This window comes from Oncorhynchus nerka, linkage group LG24 (genome assembly GCF_034236695.1).
Source record: "Oncorhynchus nerka isolate Pitt River linkage group LG24, Oner_Uvic_2.0, whole genome shotgun sequence".
Classification (NCBI taxonomy): domain Eukaryota; kingdom Metazoa; phylum Chordata; class Actinopteri; order Salmoniformes; family Salmonidae; genus Oncorhynchus; species Oncorhynchus nerka.
The window spans coordinates 59,732,427-59,754,144 of NC_088419.1; the positions used below are offsets into that span (position 1 = coordinate 59,732,427).

Below are 21,718 nucleotides of genomic sequence, written 5' to 3' on the forward strand. Positions count from 1 at the left end.
GCTCTTAACCTCTACGAGAGACATTTCAAAACAATTCCCTCAGCAGTGGACAATGGAGCCTTGGGATGAAAGGCATTAAAAAGTGCTACTATTCATCAACTACAAGGCTACATCCTCTAAAATCTGCACCAAGCTCAGGCAGGGCAATAAATGAGAAAAGCTATCCCGCATCGCCACAGATCACAGCGGTCCAATCACTCCAGTTTAACTACCGCACATTTCTACCAGCATGTTAAATATGCAACCAGAGGGAAAAACTCTAGACCACCTTTACTCCACAGAGACGCGTACAAAGCTTTCCCTCACCCACCGTTTGGCAATTATGACCATAATTCTGTCCTCCCAATTCCTGCTTACAAAAAAAAAATGAAAGCAGAGAGCACCAGAGACTCAGTCTATAAAAAAGTGGTCAGATGAAGCAGATGCTAAGCTACAGAATTGTTTTGCTAGCTCAGACTGGAATATGTTCTGGGATTCTTCTGTACACATCAGTCACTGGGTTTATCAATAAGGGCATCGATGACATCGTCCCCAGTGACTATACGTACATACCCCAACCAGAAGCCATTGATTACAGGCAACATCTGCACTGAGCTAAACGCTAGTGCTGCCGCTTTCAGGACTCTAACCCATAAGCTTGTAAGAAATCCCGCTAAGCCCTCCGACGAACCACCAAACAGGAATAGCGTCAATACAGGAATAGTATTGAAACCTACTACACCGGCAACAACGCTCATCGGATGTGGCAGGGCTATTGCAAACTATTACGGACTACAAAGGGAAGCACAGCCGCAAGCTGCCCAGTGACAAGCTAAATTACTTTTATGCTCGCGTCGAGGCAAGTAACACTGAAACATGCATGAGAGCATCAGCTGTTCCGGACATCTGTGTGATCATGCACTCCGCAGCCGATGTGAGTAAAACCTTTAAACAGGTCAGCATTCACAAGGCTGCAGGGCCAGACAGATTACCAGGACGTGTAGTCCGAGCAGTCGCTGACCAAGAGGCAATTGTCTTCACTGACAACATGTCCCTGACTGAGTCTGAAATAACAAGTTTCAAGCAGACCGCCATAGTCCTTGGGGCCAAGAACACCAAGGTAATCTGCCTAAAAGACTACTGACCCATAGCACTCACATCTGTAGCCATGAAGTGATTTGAAATGCTGGTCATAGCTCAGATAAACCCAGAAACTCTAACCCCCCCCATTTGCATACCGCCCCAATCTCTATCACACCCTACACTGCCCATTCCCACCTGGACAAAAGGAACACCTATGTGAGAATGCTATTAATTGAATGCTGAGCTGTAGTCAACACCATAGTGTCCTCAAAACTCGTCACTAAGCTAAGGACCCTGGGACTAAACACCTCCCTCAAACTGGATTCTGGACTTCCTGACAGGCCATCACCAGGTGATAGGGGTAGGTAACAACACATCTGCCACGCTGATCCTCAACACAGGGGCCCTTCGGGAGTGCGTGCTCAGTCCCCTCCTATACTCCCTGTTCACTCGTGACTGCATGGCCAGGCACTACTCCAACGCCATCATCAAGTTTGCCGATGACACAACAGTGGTAGGCCTGATCAACAATGATGAGACAGCATATAGGGAGCATGTCTGCGGCCTGGCCGTGTGGTGCCAGGACAACAAACTCTCCCTCAACATGATCAAGACAAGGGAGACGATTGTGGACTACAGGAGGACCGAGCACGCCCCCATTCTCATAGACTGGGCTGTAGTGGAGCAGGTTGAGAGCTTCAAGTTCCTTGGTGTCCACATCAAACTATCATGGTCAACACACACCAAGACAGTCCTGAAGAAGGCACGACAAAAGCCTATTTCCCCTCAGGAGACAAAGGATTTGGCACGGGCCCTCAGATCCTCAAAAGGTTTTCCAGCTGCACCAGTGCCTTGTATGGCAACTGCTCGTACATCACTGGGGGCAAGCTTCCTGCCATCCAGGACCTCTATACCAGGTGGTGTCAGAGGAAAGCCCTAAAAATGGTCAAAGACTCCAGCCACCCTAGTGATACTAATAGGCAATGTGCTTCAAAGACGAGCACAGCAGGATATCATCCATGTTCTTATTACCTACATCAAGGACACTGTTAAGTGTTACCAGGGTAGGTAGCTGACGTCAAATATCACTGGCTGTGTTGGGCACTTCCTCTTCCCTAACTTAATTTAAAGACCATCATGAAAACACTTGCCAGTCTACCTATAAAATTAGTTTGTTATACTGTAGCTAGCTTGCATGACCAGGCTTTTCTTAGTCAAATATATAATGAGCCAGCCAGCCAGCTCACCAATTAGAATCAAGCAAGGGAGGAGTAGAATCAACGGTAGGGAGGGGAACTTTTATATTGCTAGCTAACATAACTCGCCAAGTCCATGACTGACTATCATCACCTCAAGAACATTATTATTTACTAGCTTTTTAAAAATGGGAATCGCTGTAAATGGGAGGTTAAACTGAAAAATGTCCTGCTAGATCTTGCAGTTTTTGGGCTACTGATGGCTAGCCTCCAAACTCACTTTTCAGGACTTCCAGAAGCAACAGAGCAAAGCAACGTAACCTAAGGATTTTTTATTGCACTTTACTTGTGGATCACAATTCATGCATAGCTGGCTAGGTAGCTAGCTGATGACATTGCTCGCCAGAGTTTAATGTTAACTCAGCAAACTTAGCTAGCTACTAAACTTTGCCAAATGGCATCGATTGGCCAAGTTACCTGTTCAAACCACTCGCTAACGTTAGCGGTCTAGTTAGCTAAAAACAGTTACCTACATACAATATATGGTTGGTTTTATGACGTTCGCCCCTAGCTCCATTACAGACCCCGAATAAAATGTTTAACAGCAAATCTAGGTAACAAGTTGGTTAGTTAATGTTGGCTAACTAGCTTACTTTGCTACCTAGCGAGTTAATTAAGTTGACCGTTAACTAATCGATTCCGACTAGTGGTGGTAACGACAAACTAGATAGGTAGGAATTCAGCTATGATGACAAGAGCACTTGTTATGCGAGTTAGCGAGCCTTCGGGATAAAGCTAGCTAGTGTTATATCTGAAAAGCATTATTGGCAGCTAACGTTACCAGCCTCGTTTGCCACTACGTAAAGGTTTAAAAAAGTTAACCTGTATTAAAAATAAAAATTATAACTCAGTTGCTTAGCTTAAAAGAACTAACTTTTCTAGTGAGTAATGAACTACCATCTAACTCATGTAAATAAAATAGCTAAACGTTGGCTAAGTGACTATCGAACCAAATAAGCTTGCTGGCTAGTTCTAGTTGAGCTGGCATGGTTTGGCAGCGAAGTAACGTTACCATATCCACTGCTAGCGGCTAGCTCTGTCAGCCACCCAGCAAAATAGACCCAACTTGAAGTTAAATAATGTACTTGAGTTGTTAACTTACCTTGCTGCTCTGATAACCTTCAAATGCTTTCAAGGCGCTGTCAGTGAGTTTTACGTGAAAGACGGAGACATTACTGCCATTGCTCACTCGTCCACAGGACAATCCGTAGCACTGCTCCTCCTTCAACGCCGCCATCTTGCTACCATTTCCTCCACGCTCACGCACGAACAGCACAGTGTCGTAAACGCACAAACCTTAGCTTTACAATGAATATTCATGGTACGTGCATGGCGTGATGAAGTCACAAGTTAAATTGAAAATAAATTATATATAAACATATCCACGTGACATAAGGTCGACACATGTATAAAGAGGATTAATCATAAACGGGTTATTTACTTAAATATGAGGCATTGAGAATATGTGAATCATTAAAAACATGAGACATGTCTAGTCAGTGGCTACCAGGGTACAGATGATACACACCAGAGATCTGCAAGAAAGAGGGAAACACTAGGTCACTGGACTACTCAACGTCTGACTGAATCCATGAGTTGGGAATGTCCAGTCAATAACAAATTGGTACAACAACAAAAAAAAAATAGGACATGAGGAAATGCTCTAGTTTGCTAGCTGTAAAGCCAACCAGCAAAATAGATCCAAACTCATTCCACTGAGGGTCGCTCCATTGTACTTGATTGATGAATTAAGATCACGGATTAGTTAAGAATTCCCCTCACCTGGCTGTATAGCGCTTAATTGGACACAAATTGAAAGAAAAAGCACTGCCCTCAACGGAATGAATTTGACACCCCTTGCTCTAAGCAAATGAGTACCTGTCCTCTGACACAGATATTGTTTATGTTGAAAAGGAGCATAGTGTCAAATATAAAATAGACAAACAAAATCAGTGTTTTCTACCTCCTGTAGTGCTATAAATCCATTTACTTTCTTTGACAGTAAGAAGCTCTCATTTGACTTAAGTGTGTAGGCGTTGAGTCCATGTACTGTAATAACAGATGAAGTGCTCCCAACCTGTCAGAGATTGACAGTTGTACGGGTGACAAGACATCGTAAAGATTAGATACCAAAAGGTTGATTATACAAAAAAGGGTGTGGCTCATAGTACCAGAATTGACAAACTTTTATTGAAATAAATACAAAATTAACAAATAAAGGAATGTGAGAAACTCAAACAATGTCTGCAACACTTGACTGTCTTATATAACACATATCATGAATATAACAAGTATCCTGAATTTAACAAAATGATAGATGATCAATTAGATGTTTTGTTAAACTGACCTAAAATTGGATTTAGAAGGTACACCCTTCAAAATGTCTCAGAATTATCAAAAGTGAGTTATTCTCCATTGACTTAAGAGTTCCTTCTTTCTGCCATTTAAAAGAACGTGACAGTTTCTGTCGACCAAGACTGTGTGGATCCCAGGGTCAGATAATACAGCATCTAGATTCATCTCATACCCATCATTGGCACTGTCCCAGTAAAAGAGCAAAAGCAAAATGCAAATAATTGCACAATCATATCCTTTAAAAATATAGGACCATATCACATTCGCTAATTTTAAATAACTTTGACCAATCATTCATAGAATTCTCATTTCAGAGTGCTGAATTTATATTTAGAATCATTACCATATAGGAGCAATTAACAATTTGTCTCTGGAAATAAATGGCCATATGCACATTTAAAAAGTGGTAAGTACTTTTCATATACAAATGTTTATTGTATAGTATTTGTCATAATTCTCCCAAGCAGTGACAGAACAGTGTGAGAAACTTATGGACCGTCACACTAAAGGTTGTGGCAGATAAAGCCATTTCCTTCCCACTTTTTTTTTTTTACCAGTTCCAACAGGCACTGCCAGATATCCAGTTGCTTTTTGTGAGGTCCCACCGTGGAGGGTGCAGGCAATCACCAGAAAAAGTATTTGTCTTATCTAATTTCTGGCAGCTATGACAACTGACAAGGCGACACCTCCGATGGCTACAGCCGTGGCACCGAACAGCCATTTCCAGCTGACATCCTGGGGACAAAAGAAAACAAAATGTGAGGCTTTATGTTGACTTGGAAAACTGTTTCCTCACTTTGAAATGCATTCAAAAGGTAAGACATCCATGTACACCTCAAAACATATTTTTCTGATCCCCAGCTGGGTTCAAATAACATTTTATGCTAGCATCAGTTTGTTGACATGAGCAGGTTAAGCCTCATGTGAGGACCGTCTCACCCATGATGATCTGGCCTGGTGTTTCTGCATGCCACCGCTGCCTGGGTTGCCTAGCATCTTCTTGTACATGGCCTGCTCGGCGCCTTTCTGCTCAGAGTGCTTCTTCACCAGCTTGGAGAGTTCTGAGTGGATGGTCTACCCCAGGAGACAGCAAAGTGTGAGAATAAGCTGCAGGCGTACTACTCTACCCCCTTCCCACAATCACATAGCCTGTGTATATAAAAACACACTCACTGATGACAACCCATTCCCTATGCACCATAATAGTCAGGTGTTCTGTTAACTGCAGGTGGCTTGATTATTAGCAATTGATGCTATTGTAAAATGAATATTCATGCCAATACAAATCCAGCCAACAAAAGGGTAGTAAGTTAACAGCTTCCCTGCATGAGGCAGCCCCCTCATATCAAGTCTTAGTCATTCGTCTCAAGGGTTTGTGAGTGGGAAATTTAGGACATTTTCACAGTACTGGCCAAAATGTCCATTACAGCTTCCAAGGAGCCACTTACAAGCACTGTGTTGTGGACAGAGGAGGGTAGAGAGTTTGGGTAAGTCTCCGCTCTTAGGGTTTCATCTCTCACTGCTGACAAGATTAAATGGGTGCTTCACAATATCAGGTTTCTACAGGGCCCCCCTTGGCATTCCCATGTTCAAATCAGCCGATACTTCTGGTCATGTAGACAATAGTAATGTTTGAGGACAGAAATTACATAACTGCTGCAGTTCTTGTCATCTTTCCCCATTTTACAAAAACGTTTGTATTGAGAAGATAAAGGCAAATTGTGTTAATTAAATTAATGAATTCAGACAAGAAAACCCTAACATCCTTCAAATTAAAAGTAGGGAGTGGACCACAATTTTTGCATATAAATATGCAATCTTCTAATCTAGACCATTGAGATTCTACTTGTAATGGTTTACTGCTCCTAATCTAAAACACTTCAGCAAAAACACCACCATAAACATTCCCAGGGAGCCACACTTGAGATGGTGTAACCAACTCTGTGGTGCACCCTGCAGCCCAGTTCAGAATGCAAGAGCTTGTCTAATGCTAATAGAAAATGTCAACATATGAACAACTACCGGCCCAACATACTCATGCACTACATTAGTGTCCAAGAAGAAGAAAAAAACTGTATGGGACAATTGTACAAGGCATTCTGTCAGAGCATGATTTCACATTGGTGTGTTGGACTGAAAAAATACTGAGGCGGCAGGAGTGAGTGGGGTGGTGGGGTCATGAGTGTTAAGTATTAACATGCAGATGGTCCAAGTAGCAAACGCGCTGTGGTTCGCCCTGGTTCTCCCTGTGCAGGGAGCAACATGTCTAAGCAATGCTTAGATATCACCTGGGCATCGATAAACCAACCTATTTACAGCAACAACACGAAATCAGATCCACCAAAATGATGAGTCTGCAGTCCACCTGGTTTCCTTCATCACCAATATTAGAGAATGTGGCACCACCTGGTGGATGTCAGAAAGAACTGCAAAAACATGTGGTCCTGAGAATTTGTTTTCATTCCACATCTTTCTAAATAATGATTTTGTGAATGTTGAGTGCAGTACCTTGTTGCTTGGCTCCAACTTCAGGGCCATCTTCAAATTCCTTATAGCGTCAGCATATTCTCCTTGCAAGGCCAATACCTACAGATACAGAAGTCCATGGTGATGCTTTCAGACATGCACACTCAAATCCACACATTCAGTTGTGTGATACCTACCTTGCCTTTGCGGAATAGGGCTTTGATGTTGTCTGGCTGGTGGGCCAGCACTGAAACACAGGACCGTAGTGCTGCTTCGTAGTGATCCAACTTGAGCTGGGCAGCTGCCATGTTGTTTAGACACTTCACCTTAATGTCCATCAGCTCCTCCTCTTCCTCCGGGCTAATGTCCACTGAAACAGCAGTCACACACACCATCAGTTGGAGCCACGTGACGCCTAGTTTGATACGTATCATTTCAGGTCACAACTTGCAGACTTGTTTACGTGCTGCTGTGCGTTTTGTTTCCAACCTTGCTACCTGACAACTTCACGGTTTTTACTAACCGTTTATATTTTTTGTTTAATTGCAGTCGCTGTACTCATAATATACAAGAGAAAGATTGCCTTACGGCGAGGATAGCTGAGCTGAAAGCCCAGCTTCAGACGCAATCGTTAGGCAAGGGTAATTTCAGTGTAGGAAAGGTTGAAACAGCGTCTGTTCCACCAGTAAGTACAGATAATAGTATAAATCCCCTCGGACAGTCCCCGCAGCCGGACAACTTTCTCATGGCTGTTTTCTGCCCCTCCCAAAAGATAGAATTTGTAGATAATTGGCCCTCTTTCTGGGACTCACCCACAAACAGGACCAAGCCTGGCCTGTTGAGGAGTGACGGACTCCATCCTAGGTGGAGGGGGGCTCTCATCTTATCTAAGAACATAGACATGGCTCTAACTCCCCTAGCTCCACAATGAAATAGGGTGCAGGCCAGGCAGCAGGCTGTTAGCCAGCCTGCCAGCTTAGTGGAGTCTGCCATTAGCACAGTCAGTGTAGTCAGCTCAGCTATCCCCATTCAGACCGGTCTATGCCTCGACCTAGGTTGGGCAAAACTAAACATGGCGGTGTTCGCCTTAGCAATCTCACTAGAATAAAGACCACCTCCATTCCTGCCATTACTTAATGTTAGATCCCTCACTTCCAAGGCAGTTATAGTAAATGAACTAATCACTGATCATAATCTTGATGTGATTGGCCTGACTGAAACATGGCTTAAGCCTGATGAATTTACTGTGTTAAATAAGGCTTCACCTCCTGGTTAGTGACCATATCCCCCGCGCATCCCGCAAAGGTGGAGGTGTTGCTAACATTTATGATAGCTCATTTCAATTTACAAAAAAAATAAAATGTTTTTGTCTTTTGAGCTTCTAGTCATGAAATCTATGCAGCATAGTCAATCACTTTTTATAGCTACTGTTTACAGGCCTCCTGGGCCATATACAGCATTCCTCACTGAGTTCCCTGAATTCCTATCAGACCTTGTAGTCATAGCAGATAATATTCACATTTTTGGTGACTTTAATATTCACATGGAAAAGTCCACAGACCCACTCCAAAAGGCTTTCGGAGCCATCATCGACTCAGTGGGTTTTGTCCAACATGTCTCCGGACCTACTCACTGCCACAGTCATACTCTGGACCTAGTTTTGTCCCATGGAATACATTTTGTGGCTATTAATGTTTCTCCAATACCCTAGACGCAGTTGCACCCCTAAAAACTAAAAACATTTGTCATAAGAAACTAGCTCCCTGGTAAACAGAAAATACCCGAGCTCTGAAGCAAGCTTCCAGAAAATTGGAACGGAAATGGTGCCACACCAAACTGGAAGTCTTCCGACTAGCTTGGAAAGACAATACCGTGCAGTATCGAAGAGCCCTCACTGCTGCTCGATCATCCTATTTTTCCAACTTAATTGAGGAAAAAATGAACAATCCAAAATTTATTTTTGATACTGTCGCAAAGCTAACTAAAAAGCAGCATTCCTCAAGAGAGGATGGCTTTCACTTAAGCAGTAATAAATTCATTAATTTCTTTGAGGAAAAAAATCATGATCATTAGAAAATAAATTATGGACTCCTCTTTAAATCTACGTATTCCTCCAAAGCTCAGTTGTCCAGAGTCTGCACAACTCTGCCAGGACCAAGGGAGACACTCAAGTGTTTTAGTACTATATCGACACAATGAAGAAAATAATCATGGCCTCTAAACCGTCAAGCTGCATACTGGACCCTATTCCAAATAAACTACTGAAAGAGCTGCATCCTGTGCTTGGCCCTCCTATGTTGAACATAATAAACGGCTCTCTATCCACCGGATGTGTACCAAATGCACTAAAAGTGGCAGTAATAAAGCCTCTCTTGAAAAAGCCAAACTTTGACCCAGAAAATATAAAAAACTATCGGCCTATATCGAATCTCCCATTCCTCTCAACACTTTAAAGAAAAAGCTGTTGCGCAGCAACTCACTGCCTTCCTGAAGATAAACAATGTATATGAAATGCTTCAGTCTGGTTTTAGACCCCATCATAGCACTGAGACGGCACTTGTGAAGGTGGTAAATGACATTTTAATGGCATCGGACCGAGGCTCTGCATCTGTCCTCGTGCTCCTAGACCTTAGTGCTGCTTTTGATGCCATCGATCACCACATTCTTTTGGCGATATTGGAAACCCAAATGAGTCTACACGGACAAGTTCTGGCCTGGTTTAGAGCTTATCTGTTGGAAAGATATCAGTTTGTCTCTGTGAATGGTTTGTCCTCTGACAAATCAACTGTAAATTTCGGTGTTCCTCAAGGTTCCGTTTTAGGGCCACTATTGTTTTCACTATACATTTTACCTCTTGGGGATGTCATTCAAAAACATAATGTTAACTTTCACTGCTATGCAGATGGCACACAGCTGTACATTTCAATGAAACATGGTGAAGCCCCAAAATTGCCCTCGCTGGAAGCATGAGTTTCAGACATAAGGAAGTGGATGGCTGCAACTTTCTACTTTTAAACTCAGATAAAACAGAGATGCTTGTTCTAGGTCCCAAGAAACAGAGATCTTCTGTTGAATCTGACAATCTTGATGGTTGTACAGTCGTCTCAAATAAAACTGAAGGACCTCGGCGTTACTCTGAACCCTGATCTCTCTTTTGACGAACATATCAAGACTGTTTCAAGGACAGCTTTTTTCCATTTACGTAACATTGCAAAAATCAGAAATTTTGTCCACAGATTATGCAGAAAAATTAATCATGCTCTTGTTACTTCTAGGTTAGACTACTGCAATGCTTTACTTTCCCGCTACCCTGATAAAGCACTAAATAATCTTCAGTTAGTGCTAAATACAGCTGCTAGAATCCTGACTAGAACCCAAAGATTTGATCATATTACTCCAGTGTTAGCCACCCTAAACTTGCTTCCTGTTAAGGCAAGGGCTGATTAGGGTTTTACTGCTAAACTAAAGTATTAAATGGGCTTGCTCCTACCAATCTTTCCGATTTGGCCCTGCCGTACATACCTACACGTACGCTACGGTCACAAGACGCAGGCCTCCTAATTGTCCCTAGAATTTCTAAGCAAACCGCTGGAGGCAGGGCTTTCTCCTATAGAACTCCATTTTTATGGAATGGTCTGCCTACCCATCTGAGAAACGCAGACTCGGTCTCAACCTTTAAGTCTTTACTGAAGACTCATTTCTTCAGTGGGTCCTATGATTGAGTGTAGTCTGGCCCAGGAGTGTGAAGGTGAACGGAAAGGCACTGGAGCAACGAACCGCCCTTGCTGCCTCTGCCTGGCCGGTTCCCCTCTCTCCACTGGGATTCTCTGCCTCTAACGACTATTACAGGGGCTGAGTCACTGGCTTACTGGTGCTCTTCCATGCCGTCCCTAGGAGGGGTGCATCACTTGAGTGGGTTGAGTCACTGACGTGGTCTTCCTGTCTGGGTTGGCGCCCCCCTTGGGTTGTGCCGTGGCGGAGATCTTTGTGGGCTATACTCAGCCTGGTCTCAGGATGGTAAGTTGGTGGTTGAAGATATCCTTCTAGTGGTGTGGGGGCTGTGCTTTGGAAAAGTGGGTGGGGTTATATCCTGCCTGTTTGGCCCTGTCCGGGGGTATCATCGGATGGTGCCACAGTGTCTCGTGACCCCTCCTGTCTCAGCCTCCAGTATTTATGCTGCAGTAGTTTGTGTCAGGGGGCTAGGGTCAGTCTGTTATATCTGGAGTATTTCCCCTGTCTTATCCGGGGTCCTGTGTGAATTTAAGTATGCTCTCTCTAATTCTATCTCTCGGAGGACCTGAGCCCTAAGACCATGCCTCAGGACTACCTGACCTGATGACTCGTTGTCCCCAGTCCACCTGGCCGTGCTGTTGCTCCAGTTTCAACTGTTCTGCCTGCGGCTATGGAACCCTGACCTGTCCACTGTGATTACTATTATTTGACCATGCTGGTCATTTATGAACATTTTAACATCTTGGCCATGTTCTGTTATAATCTCCACCCCGCACAGCCAGAAGAGGACTGGCCACCCCTCATAGCCTGGTTCCGCTCTAGGTTTCGGCCTTTCTAGGGAGTTTTTCCATGCCACCGTGCTTCCAAGCCACAGCTGCACCTGTTTGGGGTTTTAGGCTGGGTTTCTGTACAGCACTTTGATATATCAGCTGATGTAAGAAGGGCTATATAAATACATTTGATTTGATTAGTAAATTCCAGGGAGCCTTATGCCAAGGCCCATCCAAAAACAGTGCTTTCGCAAATAACAAAAAAAAAATCTGTCACTACGGTCACCTTTAGAGCTGGACTCTGTGATCTGCAGGGCAAAGCCATAAGAGTTTACAGCGAAGGCGTAGTCTCCTCTCTGGTAGTAGACATTCCCCCTCTCCCTCTTCTGCCCAGCCAGGGCAACCCTCTCCTGGGGGGAGAGGAGCTCAAGGTCGGGGGCCTCAGTGGCATCCAGCAGCTGTACCTCCAGGGCCAGATCAGCACTGGGAAGCACCTCAGGGGCAAGGCTGCCAGTAGAGACAGTGGTGGAGGCCAGGGCAGGGAGCACACAATCAAAGAGCAAAGTCAGGTCGTGTACTATAAGCAGTGAGCTCAAGACAGCAGCATTCCACTCACAGCTCTTTCTTAAAAAAGGGAAGAGTGCTGAGGAGTTTAGCTCCCATTAAGAGGAACACAAGTTAACCCTTGTGTTGTCTTAAGTGTAAAAAAAATGACCCACCACTGTTTAACCTATTGAACCTCTGGGGGCAGTATTTCATTTTTGGATGAAAAACGTTCCCGTTTTAAACAAGATATTTTGTCACGAAAAGATGCTCGACTATGCATATAATTGACAGCTTTGGAAAGAAAACACTGACGTTTCCAAAACTGCAAAGATATTGTCTGAGTGCCACAGAACTAATGCTACAGGTGAAACCAAGATGAAATTTCATACAGGAAGTGAGCCAGATTTTGAATGCGCTGTGTTCCAATGTCTCCTTATATGGCTGTGAATGCGCAAGGAATGAGCCTACACTTTCTGTCGTTTCCCCAAGGTGTCTGCAGCATTGTGACGTATTTGTAGGCATATCATTGGAAAATCGACCATAAGAAACTACATTTACCATGTGTCCGCTCGGTGTCCTCCGTCGAAACTATTGCGTAATCTCCAGGTGCGTGCATTTTTAAATTTTGTTCAGAGGAGAAACCAAACTGCCACGAGTGATTTATCATGAATAGATATGTGAAAAACACCTTGAGGATTGATTCTAAACAACGTTTGCCATATTTCTGTCGATATTATAGAGTTAATTTGGATAAAAGTTTGCCGTTGTAATGACTGAATTTTCGTTTTTTTCTTCTTATCCAAACGTGATGAACAAAACGGAGCGATTTCTCCTACACAAATAATATTTTTGGAAAAACAGAACATTTGCTATCTAACTGAGAGTCTCCTCATTGAAAACATCCGAAGTTCTTCAAAGGTAAATGATTTTATTTGAATGCTTTTCTTGTTTTTGTGAAAATGTTGCCTGCTGAATGCTAGGCTTAATGCTATGCTAGCTATCAATACTCTTACACAAATGCTTGTGTAGCTATGGTTGAAAAGCATTTTTTGAAAATCTGAGATGACAGTGTTGTTAACAAAAGGCTAAGCTTGTGAGCCAATATATTTATTTAATTTCATTTGCGATTTTCATGAATAGTTAACGTTGCGTTATGGTAATGAGCTTGAGGCTATAATTACGCTCCCGGATACGGGATTGCTCGTCGCAACAGGTTAACCCCTTGCTCCTACCCGACACGCAGGCGTCCCATCTAGACATCTGGAAATGCAAATGCGCTACGCTAAATGCTAATAGCACTCGTTAAAACTCAAACGTTCATTAAAATACACATGCAGGGTACTGAATTAAAGCTACACTCGTTGTGAATCCAGGCAACAAGTCAGATTTTTAAAATGCTTTTCGGCGAAAGCATGAGAAGCTATTATCTGATAGCATGTAACACCCCAAAAGACCCGCAGGGGACGTAAACAAAATAATTAGCATAGTCGGCGCTACACAAAACGCACAAATAAAATATAAAACATTCATTACCTTTGACCATCTTCTTTGTTGGCACTCCTAGATGTCCCATAAACATCACTATTGGGTCTTTTTTTTCGATTAAATCGGTCCATATATAGCCTAGATATCGATCTATGAAGACTGTGTGATCAAGGAAAAAAATAGCGTTTTATAACGTAACGTCATTTTTTTAAATTAAAAAAGTCGACGATAAACTTTCACAAAACACTTCGAAATACTTTTGTAATGCAACTTTAGGTATTAGTAAACGTTAATAATCGATCAAATTGATCACGAGGCGATGTATATTCTATAGCTGTACGTCTGGAAATAATGTCCGGGTAAATCTCAACCAAAATATCCGGTCAGAGACCGGAAGAAATGCACTGCCTCGTGTCCGTTTGACCAAGAAACAAATCGTAGGCAAATGACAAGACTGTTGACATCGTGTGGAAGCTGTAGGTATTGCAACCTCGGCCCCATTTAATGGGTTCACATTCAACAATATGTTCTAGTGGCGCATGGATATATTTTCCCATTTTCAGTGATCAGATTTTCCTGCGCTTTTCGATGAAACGCACGTTCTGTTATAGTCACAGCCGTGATTTAACCAGTTTTATAAACGTCTGAGTGTTTTCTATCCACACATATTAATCATATGCATATACTATATTCCTGGCATGAGTAGCAGGGCGCTGAAATGTTGCGCGATTTTTAACAGAATGTTCGAAAAAGTAGGGGGTAGGAGTAACAGGTTAACCTTCTTGGGATAGGGGGCAGTATTTTCACTTTTGGATGAATAGCGTACCCAGACTGAACTGCCTCCTACTCTGTCCCAGATGCTAATATATGCATATTATTATTAGTATTGGATAGAAAACACTGAAGTTTCTAAAACTGTTTGAATGATGTCTGAGTATCACAAAACAGGAAGTGAAATCGATTTTCAAAACAGTGCCTATTGAAATCCCAGTGATATAAATTATGCACTTCCTAGGGCTTCCACTAGATGTCACCGTCTTTAGAAACTGGTTTGAGGATTCTACAATAAAGGAGGGGGTCATAATAGCTCTTTGAGTGAGTGGTCTGGCTGAGAGACTCGGTCTCATGACGCGCGCTCCCGACAGAGTTTGCTCTCGTTCCAATGCTTTTCTTCAGACAATGAAATTCTCCGGTTGGAACCTGATTGCTGATTTATGTTAAAAACATCCTAAAGATTGATTGCATACATCATTTGACTTGTTTCTACGGACTGTAACGGAACATTGAGTTTGTCTGGAGGAAGTGCTCACGCCTCGCGAAGATGGATTACTGGCCTGAACACGCTAACAAGTGGCTAAATGATGGGCTTTATGGAACAAATCAGTCATTTATTGTCAAACTGGGATTCCTGGGAGTGCCTTCTGATGAAGATCAAAGATAAGTGAATATTGTGTTTTTTCTAGCTTCTGATGACGCCAAAATGGCGGATATTCCTCTGGCTGTTTTGGGTTCTGAGCGCCGTTCTCAGATTATGCTTTTTCCGTCAAGTTTTTAAAAAATCTGACACGGCGGTTGCATTAAGGAGAAGTCTATCTTTAATTCTGTGAATAACAATTGCATCTTTTATCAATGTTTATTATGAGTATTTCTGCAAAATCACCGGATGTTTTGGAATCAAAACATTACTGCACGTAACGCGCCAATGTAAACTGAGATTTTTGGATATAAATATGCACATTTACCGAACAAAACATACATGTATTGTGTAACATGATGTCCTAGGAGTGTCATCTGATGAAGATCAAAGGTTAGTGATTCATTTGATCTATATTTCTGATTTTTGTGACTCCTACCTTTGGCTGGAAAATGGCTGTGTGTGTTTTTGTGACTTGACTCTGACCCAACATAATCATGTTGTGCTTTTGCTGTAAAGCATTTTTTAATCGGACACGATGGGTAGATTAACAAGATGTTTATCTTTCATTTGCTGTATTGGACTTGTTAATGTGTGACATATTTACAAAAAAATGTTTTTGAATTTTGCGCGCTGCCTTTTCAGCGGAATGTTGTCGAGCCCTAGAAAGGTTAACAGAGAAATCCCCCTAAATTATATTTTTTCAACTTGAAATTTGATCACTTTTCCTAGTGACCCCAACATTAGAAAAAGTGAAACGTTGCCTCTGTTTATGTTTCCATTAAAGATGTACACCACCAGGGTACAAAGATTGTCTTATGGTTATTTTTGACCCGGCAGTTTTAAAATCATTTACACCACAAAAACACACACAAAATTTAGATTGTGGTAAATCAGTAGCACACAGACCAAATTAAAACTTTGTGCATGTGCAGGATCTCCCCTCCACATGATTCAAGTTCACAGACAAAATAAACATGGTTTACTAATGTGGAATGCAGTCAGAGGCTATGAAGGTGCTGCAGATGACGGCGACAGCCCGCCCCCCCCCCCCCCCCCCCTCCCCCCTCAGTTCTCTCTTTGCTGAAGCCATAAGTGCACAACAGGTCGTAGAGCTGATGTTTTCAGATGTCCAGGAGGAAGAAGAGAACAATGATTTAGAAGAGGTGTCTGAAGAAGATGGGGAATAATACAACCCAGAGCACGATGCATCATCTTCAGATGAAGAAGAAATACCCAAACTGAAGGAGACATTTGTCAAAGAATAGCAAAATATGCCCAGGACATTGCCTCAACATTCTACATGTTCACCACACCAGCCATCGAAAAAAAGAAAAATCAGTCTGGAGATTACAAATGGAGGGTTCCCGTAAATATGGAGACAACTGGAAAAGGATGGATGAGATTGACCTGCGTGCCTACATAGGGCTGCTAATCTTAGCGGGTGTGTATAGGTCCAGAGGCGAGGCTACATGTAGTCTCTGCGATCGAGAGTGGAAGGGCGATTTTCCGTGCCACTGAAAGTCTTTCACACTTTCTCAAGAATGCTACGATTTGATAACCGTGAGTCAAGACGTGCGGGAGACAAACTGGCGGCCATAAGAGACGTTTAGGAGAAGTTGGGGGAGCGTCTGCCATACATCTACAACCCTGGGCCTGAAGTAACAGTGGATGAGCAACTGGTTCCATTCAGAGGTACATTTTTATTTTCATATCTGTAATGCAAGTGATTTTCACTGATAATTGTATTATGTATTGCTGTAATAGCACTGATTTATGTGATTGTTTTCTGTGACACTGATACTAATCTCTTTTGTCAAAAGGTCACTGTCCTTTCCAGCAGTATATGCCCAGCAAAGTACAGCATCAAGATATGGGTAGCCTGTGACACACAATCCAGCTACGCTTGGAAGATGCTAGTCTACACAGGGAAGCCAACCAGCGGAGGCCCGGAGAAGAACCAGGGGATGCGGGTTGTGCTTGATGTGACAGATGGACTGAGGGGGAACAATGTCATGTGTGACAATTTCATCACCTCTTATGAACTCAGTCAGCAGCTCCTGAAGAGGAAGATCACCATGGTTGGCACAGTTAGAAAGAACAATCCTGAGTTCCCCCCTGCACTCCTCGCAACAAGGGGGAGAGAGGCCTTCTCATCAAATTTTGCCTTCACCACCACTAGTTTCCTACCTCCCAAAGAGGAACAATAATGTGGTCCTCCTGAGCACACTGCACAAAACGGCTGAGATCAGTGATCGTGAGGACAGGAAGCCAGCCATCATCCTGGACTACAACAAAGGTGGCGTGGACAACCTGGACAAGGTGATTGGAACTTATAGCTGCAGGGGGATGATGACTAGAGGCCAGCGGGAAATCTTCCATAACATAATTGATGTGTCCTCATACAAAGCCTTCGTGATATGGAACAAGATCAAGCTGTTCAGGAGGCTGAATATTGGCCTGAGGCTGCAGCAGGCAAGATGAGGAGATGACAATTCTGCCACCCAAAGAAGGACTGTAAAACAAATACTATGTGCTGCACATGTGAGAAATACATCTGCAAAGTCCATGCACACACACTTGCACACATGTGCTAATTAGAGTTGATTGATGTTCTTCACATTTTTGTTGTGTATCTATTACCTTATTTTATTGTTGTTGTTTATACACCTTGTAGGTGAGGGCAATGGTTCCAAAAATGGGAGAAGACTATGTATTATGTAGTTGAATTCCTCATTGTACAGTATATAAGAATATATCATTATGTTGCAAAAAAGGTTCAAGACTTATTGTTTCCCTAAATAAAATGCATTCAAAACTACTTTCTGCACATTTCTGCTACTTTCTTAGGCTATACAAGTGCCATCTCTTGCAAAAAAAAATGTGTTTACACCTATGCAGTACCTTTAGCAATAATAATAAAAAACCTCTTATGACAGGTGTTGTAATAAAAACGAGTGGTGTCCACTGATTAAATGCAGTCTTTCTGCATTGTGAAGAGGGAAAACCCAGAGATTCACAAAGTTTGTGATGAATGACAGGTTGTTTCTTCATGCAAAATAGAGTTGGGGTTTAAAATTCAATTAAGCTGCTTTATTTGAGGGGTTTAGTGAAGGCGGGTCATTTTTTTTGTCCCTTAGGAAAAGGGGAGTATACAGAATGTTAAGACGACACAAGGGTTAATGATATCTAGTTTGACGTCATGAAGAGTTATCTTTATAGGTAATTACAATCTTAGAATAGATGGCTTGTTTGGGTAACAGCAACGAGACATGCCAGTGAAACCACAAAGAACCAGCAAGATTAAGAAACCCTCCATACCTCCCCAGGGCACCATATGCATATTTAGCGTCGGCTTGGACGAGGGCCGTCTCCCCCATTTCCATGAGCTGCACTGTGAGATCCAGAGCCTGCGAGAAAGCACACAAGAGTTAAAACCTGATAGTTCTACTTCTCATCTTAAATCAAATATCAAAGTTGGAGGCATTGCTGGTGGATAAAAGCAACACTGAACTTGAAACATACATTTGTTCCATTTACATTTCTCATATCTACTCACATCACTGCATTGTATAGAATCAGATCAGATTTGCCGTCACTTAAAATACTAAGTAGAATGTACCTGGATGACATCACCATCTCCCAGAGTGAAAGACAGCTCCGGTTGCTCTTCTATAAGAGTCCCATCAGCCAGTGAAGTCTTCAGGTGAATCACGACATTCTGGCCTTTTGTGGGCCTGCTGTCTGGCCCATTCCCTGCCCGCAGAACTTTCTTCCTTAGCTGGCCATTACCTGCAAATAGATAAGTGAGAATAAGCTTAACCAAATGGTGACGACTGTCAATACGTGATCATTGTCCTTTTTCTTTGACCCATAGTAAATAGAAGGGTAATTTTGTTACCTAGTATATCCATCCACTCATCTACTAGAGATGAAGGGCTAGCATCTTGGTCCTCTGCAGGCTCCCTTTTAGTCTTCTTCCCACCCCCAGCATCTTCCAAAGGAGGAGGGTCATCATCAATTTCATCATCATCCAACATCTCAAAGTCTTCCCCACTGTCCAGCAGCGATGCTTTCCCTGACTTCTTCCCTGTTAGAATCGTCTGTGGGTTATCACCTGCACCAGTCACCTCCTCTTTGTCAGTCATCTGTTGAAATGTCAATGTGATTTAGAAATACAGCAGAGAAAAGACAATCATGTTTTGGTAAACAGCATAAACTGTGCCTTTCAAATAAAGGGGTGTTATTGGCTATACACACTGGAATTATACAGTGCATCTTGTTTAGAAAGAATGGATTGCTGTGGTTTGACCAGATTCATCTATGATTCTGGGTCTGGTAATGTTAGCTCGTCACCATAACAGTGAAGACGCATTGCGTTTCAAAACAAAACGTTCGAAAACAGTCAGTTAGCTAGCTTGCTACAGTAGCTAGTTTAGTTAGTTAGCAATACATGTTCAGGATTTCAGTGGGTGTTTCGAATACTTTGAGAAGTTTGTTGTTGTGAGTTAGCTAGCGACCAAGCTTGCCTGCTAGAAGGATAGCTAGTTAGTTGCTATCTTAAACAAAATTACCCCTCTGTAATTGTGTCCTTCATGTTTATTTTAACGATGCTACAGTGAGTACCCTTACCTTATGATATGCTTGATAAAAGGACAGAATGCCTGATCGAAGAGTTTGTGACAATAGCTAGCTTTGCTTGATGTTTCTGTCATGCGATTGCAGACCCTTCCTGAGTTCACCTTGGGCCTAAAACAAATAACCTAATTTAGCAGGCGTAGGAAGACTTGGCCTGACATCGTTCCTTTATTTCTATTGGCTCATCCTCTGTAAGCGATCACGCGATTGGTAGATCCAGATGAGAGTCAAACATATTCATTGGCTGTTCAAACCAATGATATAAACCCTGGATTGCTGATGCTCTGCATTGACAAATGAGAGGCTTTGAAGCCACCAGTCACCATATCGAACCCCACAGTGGAGGTGTCATATTACCCGTAAAACCTAGCGGTCAAATAGGGAAATGGTTCCATAAATGTTTCCCATAGGGGATTTTTGAAACAATTAAATTAAGGGCTGTTTCACGTCGGCTTACCCTGGTTTTGATAACCACGTAAATCGCTTTCAGACAAGGTGACTTTTGTCAATATATTCGGCTCTATTTAATTTGATTCGAAAATGTTAATTAGCGTTAAAGTAGACATCATGCAAAACTACAAATCCATGCAAGCTCCTGCACGTCAGGACACCTTTGCTAACAGGTATTGAATTGTGTCAATTAAAAACTTGCACAAGACTGTTCACAGAATTCTCCATTTAAAGAAATGGTGCCAATTTCTTCATTACTATGTTTAGCTAGCATTAGATAGTTAATAGTTTACCTTTACCTCGATTCAGCAGTCTCATCATGGCATTTGTAGTTCTTTATGATAGCCATATCAGCAGCTATTTACATATATATTTTCAAAATGTTTATTTAACCTTTCTTTATCTAGGAAAGTCAGTTAAGAACAAATGTACATTGACAGCCTACCGGGGAACAGTGGTAGGCTTGTTCTGCCCCTGAACGACAGACTTTTACCTTGTCAGTTCGGGGATTAGAGCCAGCAACCTTTCATTTACTGATCCAACACTCTAACCACTAGGCTACCTGCCGCATTTAAGTTTTGGGGGGTATATACAGGTGAATATATTGTTAAAAGTTACCTTGTCCTAGAGAGATTTACAGTTATCAAAACGTCACAACAGGTTAAGCCAACACGAAGAAGCAGTCCTCCATAGGAATGAATGGAATTGAACAGTATTTTAAATAAATCTAAATAAAGGACAAAATTACATGTATTTAATAATGTTTGGTGTATACCACACCTCTAGTCTTACTTACATATACCACACCTCGGGTTTTACTTATATATACCACACCTCGGGTCTTACTTATATATACCACACCTTGGGTTTTACTTATATATACCACACCTCGGGTCTTACTTATATATACCACACCTCGGGTTTTACTTATATATACCACACCTCGGGTCTTACTTATATATACCACACCTCTAGTCTTACTTACATATACCACACCTCGGGTTTTACTTATATATACCACACCTCGGGTCTTACTTATATATACCACACCTCGGGTTTTACTTATATATACCACACCTCGGGTCTTACTTATATATACCACACCTCTAGTCTTACTTACATATACCACACCTCGGGTTTTACTTATATATACCACACCTCGGGTCTTACTTATATATACCACACCTCTAGTCTTACTTACATATACCACACCTCGGGTTTTACTTATATATACCACACCTCGGGTCTTACTTATATATACCACACCTCGGGTTTTACTTATATATACACCACACCTCGGGTCTTACTTACATATACCACACCTCTAGTCTTACTTACATATACCACACCTCGGGTCTTACTTATATATACCACACCTCGGGTCTTACTTATACCACACCTCGGGTCTTACTTATATATACCACACCTCGGGTTTTACTTACATATACCACACCTCGGGTCTTACTTACATATACCACACCTCGGGTCTTACTTACATATACCACACCTCGGGTTTTACTTACATATACCACACCTCTAGTCTT

At 42.3% G+C, this 21,718-nt stretch overlaps 2 protein-coding genes across 6 annotated transcripts in view; both read right to left on the bottom strand.

Annotated features, from left to right (window-relative positions):
• LOC115108317 (RNA polymerase II elongation factor ELL-like) overlaps positions 1-3,610 on the bottom strand; it is a 43,303-nt gene extending 39,693 nt beyond the window's left edge. Inside the window, exon 1 of one of the 2 annotated variants that reach the window (XM_029632506.2) lies at positions 3,421-3,610. In XM_029632506.2, the coding sequence (XP_029488366.1) occupies positions 3,421-3,555 (135 nt within the window). In that variant the 5' untranslated portion in view covers positions 3,556-3,610. The remainder of the gene's footprint in view (positions 1-3,420) is intronic. The other variant, XM_029632505.2, reaches the window with a different exon arrangement.
• Positions 3,611-4,486: 876 nt separating this feature from the next.
• Positions 4,487-19,808, bottom strand: LOC115108320 (peptidyl-prolyl cis-trans isomerase FKBP8-like). Of its 4 annotated transcripts, XM_029632507.2 has the most exons (9): positions 19,719-19,808; positions 18,988-19,234; positions 18,709-18,878; positions 18,408-18,496; positions 11,928-12,148; positions 7,337-7,509; positions 7,182-7,259; positions 5,613-5,747; positions 4,487-5,408 (listed from the first exon to the last, which is right to left on the bottom strand). In XM_029632507.2, the coding sequence occupies exons 2-9, from the start codon at positions 19,232-19,234 to the stop codon at positions 5,322-5,324; spliced, it is 1,200 nt and encodes a 399-aa protein (XP_029488367.1). In that variant the 5' UTR covers positions 19,719-19,808; the 3' UTR covers positions 4,487-5,321. The 4 variants fall into 4 exon arrangements, with proteins under 4 accessions (XP_029488367.1, XP_029488368.1, XP_029488369.1 ...); XM_029632508.2 differs by lacking the exon at positions 4,487-5,408 and having other exon boundaries at positions 5,653-7,079; XM_029632509.2 differs by lacking the exon at positions 4,487-5,408 and having other exon boundaries at positions 5,653-7,099.
• Positions 19,809-21,718: the final 1,910 nt, after the last annotated feature.

What these genes read in the sequence shown, in the direction of transcription:
- LOC115108320 (XM_029632507.2), bottom strand. Translation starts at nt 19,234, where the DNA reads ATGACTGACAAAGAGGAGGTGACTGGTGCAGGTGATAACCCACAGACG. An exon ending in GAGATGGTGATGTCATCCAG is followed by an intron (nt 18,497 to 18,708) that starts GTACATTCTACT and finishes GCTTTCTCGCAG; the next exon opens with GCTCTGGATCTCACAGTGCA. An exon ending in AGTTGGAGCCAAGCAACAAG is followed by an intron (nt 5,748 to 7,181) that starts GTACTGCACTCA and finishes CTCCTGGGGTAG; the next exon opens with ACCATCCACTCAGAACTCTC.